Source organism: Triturus cristatus, chromosome 5_1 (genome assembly GCF_964204655.1).
Source record: "Triturus cristatus chromosome 5_1, aTriCri1.1, whole genome shotgun sequence".
Classification (NCBI taxonomy): Eukaryota; Metazoa; Chordata; class Amphibia; order Caudata; family Salamandridae; genus Triturus; species Triturus cristatus.
The window spans coordinates 656,687,058-656,706,890 of record NC_140587.1 but is presented as its reverse complement, the minus strand read 5'-3'; the positions used below and the strand labels follow the sequence as shown (position 1 = coordinate 656,706,890).

Here is a 19,833-nt window from a genome sequence, read left to right as displayed (position 1 = left end):
ACCCGTGAATTTTACAAGAGCGGACCTGGTGTTATTCAAGAACAGGATCACCAGTGGCAAGTTTCGGTTGCCCTATGAAAGAAGTCCGTGGACCATTGTGAACGTAAAGGGTACCCGCATCATAGTGACCCGAGGAAGAGAAACCATAACCAGAAATGTGTCGTATTTCAAGAGATTTCACCCAGCTTCATCATCTCCGGAACCCAACACATTGGGCACCTCTCTGGGGACCAGGGCTTCGGTGGAAGTGAATGGGGGACCGAGACCAGCTACCTCACGAGACGGGGCACGGGTGGAACTCCCGGACAGTGCTCCCGGTTCGGAAAACGGGCCTGCTAAGGAGGTGTGTGGGGATGAGCCTGATGGTCTTCTGGATGATCAAGTGAGTATGCCATCTGGTATTGAAGCAAGCCAGACAACTGGGCGTAGCTGTTCCCGATATCGCTTCGAGAAAATCCGGAGCCGACTCGCAGGTTGTGAGATTATTTCACGCAAGACTGTTCTTATTTTTATCGTTGAGCGCTGTTAAAAGTGCCCATCTGTTGCCGGCGTTGACTGCCCGAGCCGCCAGGAGCTATGGTTGTGACTGTGATTATGTTTTGATGTTTGTTGGGGAGGGATGTTATGTCGTGTCTGTGACATAACCGGCACGCCACGTTGGGTCATATGACCCCTGTCGCGATAAACGGCTTAGCGCGTACGTATCGCCAGTAGGGCGTACGACAGCGACAGCAGCACAAGCAGTAACCAGGCTCCTGTGATTATTAATGTGTTAGCCCCTTCACAGGTCCCACATTGCCCCGGCAGGGTCGGGAGAAGTTCCGCGACCCTGCGACATAACATTTTTATTACATCAATTCAAGACAGAGAACAATGTAAACACAGTTATGTTACCATAAGCTTGGTTTCTAAAGTATTTAAAGAAAACAAAAGAAAACAGCTCTCACAACTTCCAATACTAACACAGATAAAATACAAAGTTAATGACTTTGGAAATAGGAAATCAGGTTCGAACCTCGGCGTCGGCTAAACATCCTGTGCTCCTCTGCAAATAGCACACCCTCCCCCGCTCAAATGCCTTCCGGGCGAGTTCGCAGTATATAAACTTGCAGAAAGTAAATAATACTTGTAATCACTGGAACATGGCCGATTTGTTTTGGAGGAAACATGGAAAGAAGCCCTTACCGTCTTCTATTTCAATGTCATTTCCATAATAGGAAACTGAATCATATATTGCACTAGACGGTTCTTACGAGTTATCTTTTAAAGATCAGACAGTAATTCACACTGAGAGGAGAAACGGCGCTCAGGACAGTGATCTTTTCGGGCGTTTCTAAGCCTACATACCAATGCCATAATGGTCAGCGGGAAGTCTATAGTCTGCCATTGCGCTCTCGTATGTCTTCTCCACACCTAATATGGCCGCCGTTAGGACGTGTCTTGTTCAAACCGCGCGGTACCGTGTCTGAAATGGTGTTTGACTCATTCTTTAGTCGCTCTTCTATGTCTCTGACTTCAGCACATCGTTGCAGTGTCCTTGGTTTAGAAGAAGCATGGCAGCATCAGGGGGCGCAGGCGACAAGGGTTGGCAGCTGCTGCGGAGCCTCCCCAGAGTGACCCTAGCTAATCTGAGGCCCAACCCGGGTGCTAGAAAGAGGGTGAGATACGGAAACAGAGAGAATCGATACGTGCAGTGTTTAATTTAGCTTTGTTTACGAATACATAAATATCATGACAGGGCCACTTAAAAAGGATGCAGAGCACATCAGCTTGGGCACTAAATTCTAATTTCTCAAGGTTCCCTAGATTAAGATTTCCGATTGTGTTGAGAAAATGCAACGCAGCCCCCGTTGAATTTTGTTGGCATTCTGTTCCTTCCCCAGGCTTATTCTTCGTTGCCTTGCATCGTATGCCTTAGGGTACTTCCTAACACTTTGGCCCTTTAAAGTGTGTAAGCTTACCAGAAGATCCCCTCCAGGGCTTCTGGACTCCGAGACGTTGAGGTCATATGTGGGCTGTCTTTTTAGTTATTCATAAGGGATGTGTGTAACGTTAGGATGTGAGCGTTGTTACTTCCTTCGGGTGTTCATTGATTAATTTGAAGTGGTGGGGCCCACTGGCACTTATCTTGGGGCCTAACACTTCTTTTTCTTCACTAGTCACTGACCCACAGTAAAAGAGTGAAAATCATACAAAGGGAAAAGAGACTGTAGAGAAATGTGGGGAACAGTGAGAAACGAAGAAGAACGGTCAAAAGGAGTCTGCAAGAGTAACAACAAGCATTAAAAATGCAATAGGTCTCGACTTTGATTAAGTTAAAGCCATTTGCTTTGCTATACAATACCATTACCAAAGCAAATGGCTTTAACTTAATCAAAGGCGAGACCTATTGCATTTTCAATGCTTGTTTTTAGTTCTTTGCTCCCCGTCTGTTAAGCCAGCAATGGCAGCTGCTTGTTGGCTCTAGGGAAAGGTGCACTTCGGCTGCTTTGTAGTGCTAAGAAGTGTATGGGGCGGTCGGTATTTTTAAAGTGAAAGTGTGCATCTTTTTTTTTTTTCTTTTCTTTAATCCCCGTCTGTTAAGCCGGCAATGGCAGCCGCTTGTTGGCTCTAGTGAAAGGTGCTCTTCGGCTGCTTTGTAGTGCTAAGAAGTGTACGTTTCTTCAGTTTACACCAGGCACCCGCGGAGCGACTGCCTCTTGCTCTGGTGTTGTTTTTGTGCTCAGACTGCTCCCCGCCCCTTCTCACCTCTGAGAGCCAGTGCCCCCTTCGACACTCTACCTGCTGCCCACCCCTTCTCTCGGTTCACACCTTGGTGCTTTCACACTTAACGTCCCCTCGCATTTTCAGAGAGGGCCTCGGAGCTCCTTATCACCGCCCGAGATGAGGAGGAAGAAGAGAGAGAGAGGAGACAGAGGAATACTTTGTGGGGGTCGGTGAGACGGATACGGTGGGAAGTGAGAGAGAGAACCAGAGGGGAAAGAGACCGAGAAGTAGGGAGAGATGAAGGAAGAAGAGAGAGCAAGTGGGAGGGAGGGAATGGGGGGCAGAGAGGACGAAAGAGAGGGGGGAATAGCACTGAGGCGATAGGACTCCAAAGGAAACAAAGACACTGGGATCGAGGGGACAGGGCAGGGAGGACGGATGTAGAGGAGGTGGGAGAGATGGACAGAGGGCCAGGCGCTGGGGAGTGCTGCAAAAAGCAATGGAGGGAGTGCCAGGAATAGAGAGAGAGAGATGTGGGTTAGTGGCCAACTCCCGAACTATGGACCTTGCGGGCTGCGCCCAGTATTGACCATGTGGAAAAACAATCGTCTAATTACGGGTAAAACCTTTATTTCCCTGTACCTTAGGCTGTATTCATATCTATTCCCTGTACCTTAGACGGTATTCGTATCTAGACTAAATATTTCCAGCCCTGTATATCTGTTTTGCGGTCCGCATCTTGCTATCCCCTTGTTTTTATTTCCCGGTTACTGGGTTTAGTGCCAAGATACCAAGGTGAAGAAGCCATCGTCGTTGCTTATTTATCTTATGCAATTAACAACCATTGGCAAAGCCAATAGTCCTGGCTGGTTGGAGATGTAATGTTACTTCCTGTATTATATATCTGGATGCAATAACAAACACAGCAAAATAAAGTCAGGCGGCGCACTAAGCTAAGCACAGGTTTTTAGGTTAGGTGCTTTCAAGCCACGCCATTAATTACATAGGTCACGCCCCGTTGAGAGACCCTCCCCCAGTTTTTTCATCCCACTTAAAGCCCTGCTAATAAGTAAGATAAATAATTTGGGCCACGCAAACATATTCAGTAACAAAAGCAGTGTAAGAACCTCCCTGAACGGACACTGACTTTAATAACCACATTTCTTGTTTAAATTAATTTCCATTTCACGTGTCCTCGCGATGCTGACAGCTGGCTTGAGCAAGCTCTGTTTGCAGCATCTCATACGAGGACAAGAAATGTCACGTCGCAGTGCTTCACCCGGCTTGCGAGCGTTCCTTATCTCACGGGCGGCTGGTGGAATGCAAGCAGGTCAGATGGTTGTCACGAGCCCAGGTGAAAAAAACCCCAAAAGTTAAAGGTACATTTAACCAAGACTTCGACCATTTTAAAAAAGCCCTCCCGAGCTTGACGGATTTACAGGGAAAGCGCCCTTGCGGACAACACCCTGCAGAGGCATTTGTTGATCTAATTGCAGGGTTTAAGTAGTCGACAATAAATGACAAAAAGTAAAAGGTTGGCCTTGACTGGGCCTGTAAAATAAAGAGTTTATACTACCTGAAAGTAAAGGCACTGGGTAAGTAAAAATGCCACAAACAGAAATGGAAAAAAAACGTGGCCGTGAAACTGAAAGCGACCGCACTGTCATTAGTACTGCGCTGAAAATGAAAATAAAAGAGCGAAACTGAAAGCGACCGCACTGTCATTTAGTGCCGTGCTGAAACCACACAAGCAAATGATTTAAAGAGCAATGCAGCTTGAAACTTAGAAACGAAAATAAACGTGGCCGCGAAACTGAAAGAGACCGCGCTGAAAATGACAATAAAAGAGTGCTTACAGAGTAATTGAAGGAGGCCGTGTCCCCCTGCAAGTAAACGATCCAATCCCGGTGGGCTGGGCCAAAAGCGGAAAGCTTGGCAACCCTCAGTGTAATGATTGCTTCAAGTGCAATCATTACACTGTGTTTTGCATCATCCATGACGCAAAATGACACGCACCAATCAAAATTGCAGGCGGAGCAGCGACACGACTTCTGGAATCGTATCGATTCCAAAAAGCCCTCGCATGGCGAGAGCAGCGCATGTGCGCTGCTAACGCCAGGCAAGACCTAAAAAGGGATAGAGACTGCCTAGTATCAAATGAAAGTGGCATACGGTGGAATCTCTACTAGGAAGCCCTGGTATTCGGCACCCCCAACGTCTGATATCACAGGTCGTGGGCTTCTGAGCATAACTTTGGAATTATTATTTAACAATTTAAGCAGCGAGGGTCCATTGTACGATACTGGCATTGTACTGGAATCTATTTCTAGTTTAATAGTGGTGCTCATAGTCTGGTGTGTGTCCCTGTGTTTGCGTTTCACCTGGTGCCCAGCAACACTTGTGTATTTATGCACCCTGAACTTTTGAAATGTTGGTTTTGATAACCCTAAATCAATGCTTTAAATGGAAACATAGAAGTGCAGGTACTCAAACTTTAGAGTGCCTGTTTGCTCCTGATTAGTGCTGGTACTCTACTATTAAATGTATTGCAGCTTTGCTGAGAAGTGCAGATACTAACCCTTTCAAATCAAAGATTGCAGATACTCTGCACCAGAGAGTACATGCTCATTTAAAGCACTGCCTTTAATCCTTCCACACAGCAGGACAGTGATTAACATTTATTAGAGATGGGTGAGGCAATGAAAGCTTGAGCCAGATCCCTGCTTTTGGCTCAGCTTGAGATCTGCTTGGACTCTCGAGCAGAGCTTTTGTTTGGCTTCTGCCGTCCACCCACACTCTTAACTCATGCACCAATAATTAAAGGCAAAGCATTATTATTTAGCTTAATTGAGAGAAAGAGACACCTATCTAGTGGTTGAATTTCCCAACATGAAACCAGAAAAATTCTGATCAATCACAGCTTCCCCACTTGACCAAATTGTGTGATCCTAGGCAAATTTGTTATTTCACTGAGCCTCCTTTTGCTTTCTTATTACATGAGAGCACCTTTAAATATGTAACTTCAATATGTGCGATGTGCAAACATTTCTTGTAAATGTTTAAATGGACTATAATGCTGCTCCATGCATAATAGAAATCTAGGCCACGTCTACGATACACATGACCACTGTTTTGCCTCTTCATTCCCTAATAGCATTGTTTTCAAGGCGAGGGCCATGAATGTAAGTTCATATTTAGAAACTATCACTTTTAATGCAGTAATACCATGTAATTTACTAAGGAGAAGCACTTTTGCATGTTAGAAAATACATTTGTATTTTTTAAGAGACCTAATTATATGTTTACATATTTTTTGCATAGATTACTTTGCAAACATTTCATGGTTCGGCTCACGCACGGGCTCTTCGAGCCAAAGCAGATCCATGGCACAGCTTTCCTAATTAATGTGTAGCCTCACCGACCTCTGATATTGATGGCTTGGTAACGAGTTCCTGTGGAGAAGCACATTGAATTTTAAAACTGTTCTCCTTGCCCTTTATGTGTTGAGAAGAGAACTTGCAGTGTAAAAAAAACTAACGGTATAGTTTGCAGCCTTGTTCTTTTATAATTACATATGATACCTACCTTCTTGAGTACACTCCTGGTGCTGCAACAGTTTGCTTTTATTAAGTAATATTAACAGCGTAGATCTGCTGCTAATGTTATTCAGTGTGGTCAATTCCAAGGTAGTACCAGGCCTCAAATTGACTTGAATACCTTGTAGTATCAACAGAAAATTTTAAGAATTTGGAATTGATTCTCCTTTCACAAGAAGATTACCCAAATTTAAATTCAACATGGCTTTGTCAACCTCAGACCAAAATGTATCTCCTTCTCTTGCCCAAGAAGTCAAATCCCTCAGGATTTGGAGTGACTCAAACTCCTGTAAGAAAACTCATGTCAGACACACTGTGAAATCGTCCATAATAACCATTTTCTCCTTAAGGAGACTTAACCCCTTGTCAAAGCAATCTCAAGTATGGTAATTCCTCTAACCGGAAGAAGATGTATGTCTTCCATTGTGCGACCATCAAGGAAATATTTATGAAATTACCCATCTTCAAGAAGACCATCTGCATTTTATAGTATTTCTTTGTATGTGTGTATAGCAAACCCTGTTAGTAAAACCAGTACATCATCTTTATTTTCCCTAGTTTCTTTAAACATGCGCCTGATAGTTTCCACCTTTGTTAAGAGTTTAGGGAGACAACCTGCTGAATTTATAGGTCTTAAGGTAAAAAGTCTGCAAGGCATACTAACATGCATTATGTAAGATTTATAATATAACCGCATATAGCACAGCTGCCTTTTCTGGATTCCTGAAGAATTTCGAACTTGTTCACTTGGATAGAAACCAATTTGGTCTGTCCCCAAATCGGACCTTTAATGCATCCATATATTTATTAAGTTGGACTCACTAGACTGCGATGGCATGTGTCACTAGCGGTTTAAAACTAGCACTATATGCTAAATGCTTTCAATAGTGCTTGCATTGTTAGCTTTCCAGATTTTTTATTAAAACTATTTCAAGCCTTCTATGTTAAATTTGCCTTGTTGTTTCTATGCATTCTGAGTTCCCTTGAAAGTCAATCGTCAGTTAATACTTGGAAGTAAAAAAGTACTCTCTGAGAATCTCTAAATATTTGTTTGTTTAATCCAACAACCTCGACCTTTTTTCACCAAACATTACTTTTGTTTTTGTTAGGTTCACTATTAGTTGAGTTTTAGTGCAATATTTGTCAAGTATAATTACAAATGTTGTAGGCGTTTAATCAATGAGTATTGGGTCAATTTTTGGGAGTAAGCTGTTTACCCACTGTAGTATAATTTCTATATCTGCTTTGAAAATATTGATCAGCAGATGAGTTGATGTGCACCCATGCTTAATTCCACAGCAAAAAACAACCTTGCCGGGGACAAATTCGCTGTCATTTGGACCATTTTGCAGCAAATGTATTGGTAAATAGCAACTGCACACTTTTCAACAATGAAACTGGTAGTTCTATGCTTTCCAGCTTCACCACATACAGCAGCTTCCCTATCCCGTAACAAGCCTGTCCATCAGTTTAGAACAACACTTGTGCCAATGATAGCACTGCACACAGACTCGAGGACAGATATCCACCATCTAGACCAGTGGTTTTTAGCATGTGGTCCGTGGACTCCTTAGGGTCCTCGAAGCCTCCTCTGGGGGTTTGTGGCTGCTTACAAAATGTAATAATATTAACAGATTAGTAATAAAGAAGCTAAGTGTAAAATTGAGAATTCTAAAACGTTCTGTAAATGTGAAGGAATTTTAAATTGGAGGCTAAAAATTCAGATTGTGTGCTCAGATTGATTTGTGTGAGCAGTCAGTACAAGCTCATCAAGAAGAATAAAATACAGACGATCGGTGGCCTCAGTTGAATTTAGAAAAGCGCCAACCATCCCATTAAAACTCAATTTCGATTTAAAAAAAATGTTTGTGAATTAAATAAAATATTTGGGTATTTTGCGGTTCAAATCATTGAAATTGCTTAGTCCGGGGTCACAGGCTTCGAGTAATGACTCGGTGGGGTCCCCAGATTACAATAAAGATTCAGCGGGGTCCATGGGTTCCGGTATATTAAGTGAGGGTCTCCAGAGACAAAAAGGTAAGAACCGCTGAGCTAGGCAGTTCTTTTAATGCCGCGCTGTCCAGCCACCTGGGCCTGATTTCATGGAGTTTTTCATAGCTGTAATTACCAACTCCGTGTTTTTTTTTTTTTTTTTTTTTTTTTTTTGTAAAATGGAGTTTGCTGGATCATAGTCGAATCTTCTAGCTGATGCTTGCCAAATGACTTATAAACTTAATCATTCCACTTCTTCGGAATGGTGAAAATGTTATCACTTCCCTTCTTGGCCCCTAGAGACTTGGCAATCAATTATCGAACTGCTCTTTTGAATTGCCTTTAACATTTTATCCCGGTTATGCGAGAATTAACAAAAAATGCTTTATGAGGTTCTTTAATTGTGTTTTTTTTATGGGGAACATCTCTGATTTTGAGAGCAGTTGATTTCTAGGCACATGCATAGTGTGTGTTATCATGCCTTTCAACTATAAGTGATTAGCCATTTGGAGTCTTTAGAGGAGACAAAAAATACTTACTGATTTCTTCAAATGCTGTCTCAACATTTATCTTAAAAAAATATATAATTTTTGCATACGTAGACTTTTAATCTGTTACTAAATACAGTTGAGGCTCTTAACTGAACTGTAAGCATTAGCGCAAGAAAACCTGTTTATAGAGGAATCAGATAAGGAGTTAGGCCTATATCTAGCTTCAGTACTACAATTTTCTTTCTGGTAACTGATCAGGCATTCATTTCATCCTTTAGAGGTGGGCATTTTAGTTGATTTAAAAAGTGAGTTATTTTTTTAGATATCAGATTCACATGTTTGTTCATAATAGTTTTGGCATATATTGAGTCACAGCAATTACTCTGGGACGTGGATAATGTTCATTCCAGTGGAGCGGTAATTAACTGGGCTCCCTCAGGTCTGCCCTGAGCAGCTACGTTATCCCTTTCATTAACTGTGATTTACAGTGGGAACAAAATGTCCTCTCTGCTCCATGCCTCTTTATTTCTTCAACAATAGGACTTGCACAACTCTGCTGAGTTCATACGCTAGTTAGCTGATTCTCATCAACGATCCTGCAACTATAAAACAGAAACTCTTTTAATGTTGTAACTTAATTTGTATCCTCCAATTCCAAATTCCTTCACATTAACAGAACCAGAACGTTTTAAATTGTACATTTTGCTTCTTCATTTATATACACTTTATTAATCTGTTAATAATGTTTAGTTTTCTAAGCAGTCATCGATCCCCTGAGTAGGCTTTGTGGCCCCCCTTGGGATATTCGGGCCGTAGTTTAAGAACCACTGCAAGGCAGCTTGTTTTTTTATGAAAGACTACAGCAACAAAAAGGTCTGTAATAGGTGTTTTAATTGAGACTTTGAAGGCATTAGGATTTGGCAGATGGTATGACCCTTAAGATTTTTCTGTAAGCATGAACTGCGTGTTTCTTACTAATTTCAGGAAGAGGGATTGCCAAGTGGTAGTTTTGGCAACCCTGTAGGATTTCTTTAGATTTGTTTTGAAATGACATATCTGAAGATGGGTGGTACTTCTCGTTCTGCAGGCTCTCGGGCTACCAAAAATGGAAAGCATTTTAGCTAAATAAGAAGAGGTTGTTCTAGTGCAGTGGTCGCCAACCTTTTCTGTAATGAGGGCTACTTCTCATCAGTGAAAATCATCATGAGTTACTGAAGGCCAAGTAACTTGCACATTGTTACCAGACAGCACCTCACCTAGCATCCTTGACTTTAAACCTAATGACAATGGAGCCCTATACTATGTTTTGAACAAAATACTATGACTAGGGGTACTATGGTGGGGCTGCCATGTGCATCAGTGAGTGCATGGTCAGTTGGGATGTATGAACATGTGTGTTACTGAATGGGATATTTGTTTATGGGTGACTGAACTTGCGTTTTATGTACTTATGGCACAAGACATACCTTTGGCCATATGTGGCACCATTACCCCATACAACACAAACATACAACCATTTTATTTTTGAATGGGTGAAATTTAAGTGCAGAAACATGTTCTTCAAACATTTTCCTAATAAGAAACATTTTTCTGTACTTTAAATTTCCCAAATTTAAAAGAAAATGACTATATTTTTCAGTTATAAATGTGGCACTGTGTCTACCAGCCACTGGCAGCAAGATGCCTGCTGTTTGTAAATGTGACACTTTGAAAAGGGAGAAAATTAATATGAAGAGTTAACCTAATTATTAAGTTAACTTGATTCTAATTTTCTCTCATTTAAAAGAATTCAAAAATATCTATTTGATCTCATGCTCCAATATTGAGTTGAGAACTACTTTTATTTAAGAGTTAAATATCTCAGTGCTTTGGTTATAAACCTCTGTGATCCTCATGGGTTATAACTCTAAGTTGAGCACTGCTCATTGTCAGGCTTTGCTATATGCAGCCTGATAATAATATAAAATAAATATAGCCTTTCCTTAATTTTAAAAGGAAGACTCAAGACTTATTTATTGCTGTTCTTATTTAAAAAGAAACTGAAGGCCGGGAGCTGCTCTGAAGGCTTCTGCGATCTACTGGTAGCTTGTGATCGACTGGTTGGAGACACCTGTTCTAGTGGATGCCTTTGTAAGCCATGTACCAAAGATTGAATTGGAATGTAGCCAGTGGAGATCATGCTTTTGGAGGGGCGGAGCTTCTTTGATCAAATTTGTCTACAGTTGTGACAAGCCTTGCCGTTCGTTGTGCTGCTTTGACCAGTGCAGTGGACACTGGAGGTAGCCTGTGATAGTATCTGAATTCTGTGTGGCGATAACTAGGTTATATACTGCGGTTTCCCAATGGTCTGAGGCATTAGGTGCATTTGTAAGGGATTTTCACCAGTATCTTGGTCGAGGAAGCTATTAAGTACTTTAAGCCGAGTGAAGTATCTGGATTGGATGGAATCCAAAGTGTGGTGTATATGATAAATCATACTTTAGATTGTTTCTTTGCCCATTGTTTATTCCTATAGTTGCATCAAATGTGAATCCTAAAAGTTGGACGGGTTCACTAAAATGCTCTATTTTAAAAAAAGGAAGCCATCAATATCCAGTCGCATTTAACATTAAATCCTGTGCTTGATGTATCATCTAAGATTAAATGCATTGGAAAAGTGGGTGAATACACTTCTACCAGTAGAGCAGGGTCAAAGTACATCACATCGTATTTACATGTTGGGCTATATCATGCATGAAGCCATAGGGGTAGGCAGTCTTGCAGTCTGTTTTTTAAATGCATGAAGATACAATTGTCTGCTTTTTGCTATTTGTTGATGAATGAGATACGAGTACGGGCAAGGGCTAGCGTTAAGAGATTTTAACATACAAAATAGTGCAGAGAAGAGAACCTCAAGTTTCAAATTGTCTAGAAGTGTGTTCCTGTGAGACAACACGAGGACGAGGAACCGTTTTTAAACTATTTAACATAAGGAAATCCTCAGACATCCAGTTCTGTAGTCTTGCAAAGCGTAGGTGCATGGAGTGGTCATTTTAGTTATAGAGTGTCATTGACATGTTAGTGTACAGAAACACCTCGGTCCTTGAGGTTTCCATTCACAGATTAAACAAGGCAGAAGATCAAATCTAACCATGGAGACACTACATGATAATGTCCCTTTATCTTGTTATTTGTTGGTGAAGGAGGATTTTTTTGGGTGAAGAACGAGGCAAAACAACATATGAAAATTCCTCAAAAGCCCATGTTTTGTGCCATCATTTCTTTTATCCTGATGTGATCAGTTCTGAAGGCCCTGCTGAATTAGGATGTACTGGTAAACAAATGTAGTCTTTGTCCTCAAGGCAATGCAAGTCGAGTAGTACGTACAGGGCCACTGGAATTATGCAGCAAGGAAGGACCAAATTATGTGGCAGAGTTTACTAAATTACGCTGCAATTAAATGTAAATTATGCGACATAATGCGTCACATTTTGTGATAGTACAAGTTCATTAGTTTATACATGTTAACACTGTAGAGAAAGGTGTCAACTTATTAGTACTACTTGAACAACCAAATGAAAGGTAGTAAACCTTTGGGAAGTGTCATCCCTGGCAGCAACACGCATCGCCGGAATTGTAGTAACTTTTGATGGCTTGAGATATAAACAGTTTTTTTGGGTTAAAATCTGCAATTATGCACCAGATGCTGGATCATATGTCAAACACGGCAAATCCATAATTAAATGTCCGGACCCGCAGAATCGCATAATTCCAATGACCCTGGTAAGTGCAAGGTAGCTGTTTGGATTTATGGCACGGTTTTAGTTTAGAAACACTCCTGGGTGCACACCACAACACACATCTGAGGCTGCAGTAGTGTTGCTATACACACATGAGCAAACATTTCACGGGAGTTCTACAACATGACCACTAGTTTGATTTGAGCCACAGAAGTCACCAGACTATTTGAAGGCCTTTCTGAAATCTATTGTGCAAGCTATGCAGGATGTGAAGGAGATTAGTTGTTTGCCAAAGTTCCTGTTGGAGCACATGGTTTGCATGGTATGGGGTTGAAATGTAGGTTACATCTACATCAATCCATCGGAGACACCAATGTTCCAGATAAACTTCTGATCTGAGAATATTTATTGACCCCCTTTGCAAGAGAGTAAAAAGTAGTGTCACGAAAATAATTTCTTGGTTTAAATATTGTCATCCCAAATAATGCGCATATATTTTTAAATATAAAAGTAATGAAGACAATTTTGTTGACACTTGCATAAAAAGTTTATTTGAAATAATATCCCTTTTCTGCATTTACGTTCTTCATAGTTTGTATATTGTAGAGTGTATTTTAGAAGCTGCCACAAGAGGTCAGCGTCTGACTGACTGATTTTCATTGTTAATTTACTTTGTTTTTCACATTGACTCCCTGCAACTGAGTTACTGCTAGGGATATTTTTGAACCTTCAGATCTTCTTTGTTTTACTGTTAAAAACTCCTATTACGGTACAGTTCCGAAGTCGTTGTGCCACCCAGATTTTCTTCCTCTAAAATACCCATATGATGTAGCTAATCAAAGTTGGTGCATTGCAGTTGGAATGCTGGCCGCTTAAAATGGCAGAGTCTTGGAACTCCTTCAGTCTAATTAAGTTTTCAAATTTTTATGAAGGAAATCCCCCTACACTTGAGTGTTTTGATTTTAGCACTTCTGGATGCTGTACTTGTGTTAGGGTTCAGCTATGATATACTCCACTCGTGAATGCTGATGAGAGCAACACATGCGTCAGCATTTGCATTTAAAGTGGTCCAGGTTGGCTTGGGTAGTGTTTTTACCAATTTAAAATTCATACTGTTTCTAGAATAGTTAATGCTCATTTTGTTTTCCAGGCTATGTTTGGGAGGTACCTTGCTAATACAGTCACCGGATTTTAATGCTTTTTATAACATCGTAGTAAATGTTGAAGGTGCAGTGACTGTGTTAACATAACACCAGCCATTATTGTATATTTTTAAGATGGCTAGGGAAATTGGAGACTGAACGGTGAACCGCTCTTACCACCATTAATTTCTGAATATCTACACTGGCAGCAAAAGGTGTTATGAGATCTTTATGAATTAATAAAAATGTACGGTATAACCAAAATACCTCCTGCTAATTTCCAGAAGTGGGTGGGAAAAAATATACTGAAGCAGAAACTTTAGCAGAAAAAGCGACCTTAAGAGAGCCAGTTGTTAGTGATTCATTTCACCGTCTGGCATACGACCGCAAATGGAACATTAAGACATTTGTCACCTGCTAAAACCTAAAGATACAAAGAAAGCTTCCTTATTAGGTCGAGCCTAAAGCTGCAGCGGAAATGCGAGACCAATTGCATTGCAGATGCTTGTATTTTTGTTTTGCTCTCTCCTTTCCCCAACATTTGAAAATCTGGTGATTGTACAAAAGATACTTGTCTTTGTCCCACCCTTCCTGTCATAGCAACGGTATTTTGACATTGAGTGTATGAACCTGAAAAGAATTACTCGTAAAGTAACCAAACAATTCAAAGAAAAAAACAAAATGAAATAAAAAATAAAAACACGTCTTCTCTCTGTGCACCGATGTTGTTTTTCCCCCCAAAGTCATTTTAACCAACCTGTGTAAAAGTTCTATTACATGAAGACAGATATATCACGTCATATGTGGTTGAGACTGCATTGCTGTCATTAATTTAGCAAATATTTTCCAAAAGCTGACAATACAAATTCAACAATGTTCCAAAACGCCCCCCTCCCCAGGAACACCTATTTTTCACCTGGGTCGATTAAGGCTTTGAAAATGGCTTTGCCCCCCATTTATTGAAGTGCTAGTACTCCCTTTCTCCAAAGCGTGGTCTGGTTGCGCCCCTGTCCAGATTGTCACAGCTGAGGTGTTGCGCATGACTGAATGGCATGTCTGTTATTATTTGCATACAACATATTCTTGGCCCAGCACATAAAAATATAAAAAGAAACTGTAGTGCAGACCTTCGCTTTCTGCTTCCTTATTGTATCCCAGTTTGTGGGTTTTTCTTTTAGGTGACGGATTTCCAGTCATGAGTAGACAAGTTACATTTATACCTTGATTGTTTGGGGACGAGTTCTCTAAAGGATTTGAGGTGAATCTCGTGCCTTCTGGTAGAACAGCTTGCTGGTTGATTTTATGAGCGGATTGCTGCTTCATGGGTTGGGTTGACCCCAGAGAAAGATGGCAAGTAGTATGTAAGCATGGCCAGTAAATTGAGGTTAGTCTCTGTTTTTGCCCATCAGCACATTTGGTCTATTGCGCCGTGCACTCTTGAGTTTTACCTGTGTCATTGGTTACGGGGGCAGTACGCCCTATAGGAAGAAGTGCTGTATTATCGTAACATATGCTTAACCCTGTTAATCGCTGTCGCTTCAAAGCTTTGCCGCACATGAATTTTGCAGATACCATCGTAATTTTTGGTCCCAATGTCTTTCTTGCTGCCCTCAGGATCGTAGACGAGGCCGCGGTATACACGGAGGCAGAAAAAGTGGCCGAGGTCACAAGGGAGAAAGACAGCGTGGAAACCGGCCACGACTAGGCTTCGAAGGAGGACAGACGCCATTTTACCTGGTGATTCCAAAATATGGCTTTAACGAGGGTCACGCGTAAGTGTTCATTTCACCTTCCTTCTCAGTGCCTACGAATGCTCCTTTCTGCAATCTTAAAATGGACCATGACGTTTGAGCTCCCGGTGTTCCTGTTCTTAGTCATGCAGATAATTGTAACTAATGCTGTTTTGGCAGATTACTTTACCACACGTTATGCAGACTGTAAACGCAATAAATGTTCTCCTCTCGCCTTATTCCTATGGTCAGATGTGGGAATGTCCTGTTTCTTTTTCTCTTCCCAGATTTAGGAGACAGTACAAGCCCCTGAGTCTCAACAGGCTCCAGTATCTGATTGACTTGGGACGAGTGGACCCTACCCAGCCCATTGACTTGACGCAGCTCGTCAATGCACGAGGAATCAGTGTGCAGCCGCTAAAGCGAGATTATGGTGCTCAGCTGGTTGAAGAGGTATCATTCCACCATTTTCAATTTGCAAAGCATGAAAAAAGTGACCTAAAAAAGTTTACTGTTTCTTTCCTGACATTCTACTTTGCACACCTGTTTCAAATGTTGGAAATTAATTTAAATAGTTCACTGTATATTATAAATCTGTTGTGATGGAAATGTAGATATAGCCCCCCTTCGCCTGTATTAGAGAAAATCTGCATTGGTGGAAAAACACAGGATAAATCCATTTGCACCTTTTGTTGCTTCTGTAAGAGGAAATCAAGTAAACCATATTTGCAAGAGTACAAACATGGTGCAAACTTGTATTCGCTTCTTTCATTATCTTTTTATGTTCCAAGATGTAAAGAAAGCGCATTTCCCCCACTTTTTTCCAAGGTGGAAGATTGGACTGTGAGGCAAATAGATTTGTTCCACAGAAATAGCAAAGACATTGAAAATCAGTTTGCTATACTTTTTTTTTTTTTTTTATGAAACGATTATTCATTGACTATGCTCGGTGTACAAGTAATTAAGACATGTAGATTCATTTATATGCAAATATGTGTGGCGTATTTGTTAATAGGTATAGGCGCCACATTTTATTTAGTCTATTTTGCCCCAGTGACAAAACCTGTATGTAATGCGGGCTTGATCGAATTTGCTTGCACGATTCCTGGTTACAGAAGCAGCAGAATGACTTTGTACAGGTATTTATGTCACTGCAGAGTTTATGTAAAACCATCACTGTTTAAGTATTCCATCTAATGGGTCTGTGTGCCCTAGAACGAGAGCTGTTTCACTGCATCCAACGTACCAAGCAGAACTGGTGACTCACCCTGTTATATCCTTGATCATTTTCGACTGCAATGCGCTGGGCTTTTTATTGGGACGTACATTTCCACATTTGATAAATGTGATGTTGACAAATCTCTGTCTGACGTAGGACTGAGGATCATATATGTATTTGCCCCAACATTACAGAAAGAAGAGGGCCACCACAACAAACCTCCGTAGATACACCTCCCTTTCCCCAACCTTACTAAACAAACCCAGTCCAGCAACTCCAATCCGCTTTACTTTGACATTTCAGATCAGTCATGATTTCTATCTATTGCAATTTACACATTTCAATTTAATGAGTTACCTTTATGATTGTATTATTTATAACAACAAACTGGGTTACGCCGACCAATTCCATGTGTTTATTTCAGGTTTATTACTTATTTTGGGATTATTTTCGGTAGATTAATTTCAAATAATTAATTTCGAATCCTGATTGTTCAAAATGTTATGAGAAAAAGACCGGGTGACAAATCTCATCTTCTGCGGCTGTTAATTTAGTATTCGTCTGGAGATGGCAGTGTTGTGCCATCTACAATTATTTTTCTGTTACTATTTTCGAATCTCGAATCTATTTAACTGGGGAGACTGCTGAAAGCCACCCCCTTTTAGGTCGAGCCTAGCAACGCATATGCGCTGTTCTGCAGGCATGATGTGTTCAGGGCATGGGCTTGCACATCGCTTGTCACCTTTTCATTGTTTGTTCCGGGTGTCTTTCTAAATTCGTTACTTTTGAATGGTAAATCATGCCCATTTGTCCCTCCTTTTCGTCTGACATTCCCTCCCATAGCTCCTGGCCCTGTTACAGGGCTCATTTCGCTTCTGTCCATTTCAGTTGGTTTCACGCACATTTTTTTCCGATTTCTTGCCTCGTGTTCTGGAAATGTTGCAAACAGAGCAGCTGACCAGTGTTACTGCTTTCTCCTCCCACCCACCGTTTCTCTGTGTGTTCTCCCCTTTGCACCTTAGCTTTCACTTATGATTAGGGTTCTGGGTTCTATGGTATTTATTGTCTGTATTTGTTGGCCATTTTATTGGTATTTATCCATACTTATTTTATGTTTTCACAATATATGAAATTGTAAAATGGTATATTTCCACATTTATTTATCTTAGACATGCACTCATTCATGGATGCCTGTCGCATTTTAGATAATTAAGCAGCCACTTAACACTACACAACAAAAAACTACACCTACATATTAGTGTTATACTACAAATATATGTTAACTTATTCCTGTTTTTAAGAAAATCTGATCCTATTTTGTAACTCCTTATGCTGTCTATCTGCTCAGCTTTTGCTTGGAATTCATGAAAGACCGTATGGAGAGTCTTTCCCAAAAAGCATAATTTTCAGTATTTTTCCACTTTAAAACTAAATACAGACAGCAAACCCATTGCTTAATGTCTGTATTTATATGTAAAAATCTGTAAAAACGGAAACCTGGGAGCCTTACTTATGATCTACAGAGTTTGGGTCACTAAAGATCAAGTTGAGCAGTTAGAAAGTTAGAATGTAAGAAATGTGACTTTACTCTCTAGCTTCCTTTCACCCAAAGTTTTGTTTTTAGCATTAATTGTGCTCCACTCACTTGAAGCTCTGTTGCTCCTTTCCTTTGAACAGGGCTGTATTCTTGTTCCTTATCTGCTCACAAATGTGGCAGCTATGTCTCGGTTCCCAGTGGTAATTCCCCTTTCTTAGTCCACAAAGCAGTGCTGCTAGCTGTTTCTCTGTTCCCAGTGGTAAGTCCTCATTCTCAGTCCTCTAGGCAGTGCTGCTGGTGTCTCTGTTCCTAGTGGTAATTACTCATTCTCAGTCCTCTAGCCACTGCTGCTAGCTGCTTCTCTTCTCCCAGTGGTAATTCGTCATTGTTAGTCCTTTAGACAGTGCAGCAGCTGCTTTTCTGGTCCCAGTGGTAATTCTTCATTCTAAGTGCTCTAGACAGTGCTGCTAGCTGCTACTCTGGTCTCATCGATAATTCTACTTTCTAAGTCCTCTACATAGTGCTGCAGCTGCTCCTTTGGTCCTGTCAGTAAATCCTTCTTTCTAAGTCCTCTAGAGAGTGCTGCAGCTGGGTCCAGTGGTAATTCCTCATTCTTGGTCCTCTAGACCCTGCCACTAGGTGCTTCTCTGATCCTGTCAGTAATTCCTCATTCTGAGTCTTCTAGGCAGTGCTGCAGCTGTATCTCTGATAACAGTGTTAATTTCTCATTCTAAGTCCTCTAGGTAGTGCTGCAGCTGCACCTCTGTTCCCGCGGTAACTCCTCATTCTTAGTCCTATAGACGGTGCTGCAGCTGCTTCTTTGGTCCCAGTGGTACTTCCTCATTCTAAGTCTTCTAGGCAGCGCTGCTAGCTGCTACTCTGGTCTAATCAGTAATTCCTCATTCTAAGTCCTCTAGGCAGTGTTGTAGCTGTGTCTCAGGTCACAGAGGTAATTCCTCATTTTAAGTCCTCTAGGTAGTGCTGCAGCCGTGTTTCTGTTCCCAGTGGTAATTCCTCTTTCTTAGTCCTCTAGGCAGTGATGCTAGCTGCTTCATTGCTCCTGTCGGTAATTCCTCACTCTATGTCCTCTAAACAGTGCTGGTAGCTGCTACTCTGGTATCATCAGTAATTCCTTATTCTAAGTCTTCTACACAGTGCTGCAGCTGATTCGTAGGTCCTGTCAGTAATTCCTCCATTCTAAGTCCTGTAGACAGTGCTTCAGCTGTGTCTCTTTTCTCATCAGTAGTTCCTAATGTTTAGGTCCTGTAGGCAGTGCTGGAGCTACGTCTCTGTTCTCAGTGGTAATTCCTCATTCTTAGTCTTCAATGCCCTGCTGCTAGGTGATTCTCTGCTCCGATTGGTGAATCCTCATTGAGTCCTCTAGGCCGTTCTGAAGCTGTGTCTCTGTTCAAACATCCACTACACTCCAAACCAAAACACATACATTAAATACATTGTACCAGATGTACAACCATTCCATTTTGCTACTCGCAAATTGCAATATTATTATTTTTTTGCGACAAACAATGTGTGACTCACAAAATGGAATGTACAACAGTGCCTTAGACACTGTTTGCGATTCCCAAATGGGTCGCAAGGGACATGCCTCATTAATATTCATGAAGCAGGTCGCACTTTGCTACCAATTTGGAATGGCTGGCACTGAAAGGGATGTGGGATGCTGGGGTCAGCAGACCACCA

At 41.3% G+C, this 19,833-nt stretch overlaps 1 protein-coding gene across 1 annotated transcript in view; it reads left to right on the top strand.

Moving 5' to 3' along the window:
• The first annotated feature begins 1,501 nt into the window (after positions 1-1,501).
• MRPL15 (mitochondrial ribosomal protein L15) overlaps positions 1,502-19,833 on the top strand; it is a 39,891-nt gene continuing 21,559 nt past the window's right edge. The window contains exons 1-3 of the mRNA XM_085605618.1: positions 1,502-1,658; positions 15,261-15,418; positions 15,664-15,829. Of these exons, the coding sequence (XP_085461744.1) occupies positions 1,554-1,658; positions 15,261-15,418; positions 15,664-15,829 (429 nt within the window). The 5' untranslated portion in view covers positions 1,502-1,553. The remainder of the gene's footprint in view (positions 1,659-15,260; positions 15,419-15,663; positions 15,830-19,833) is intronic.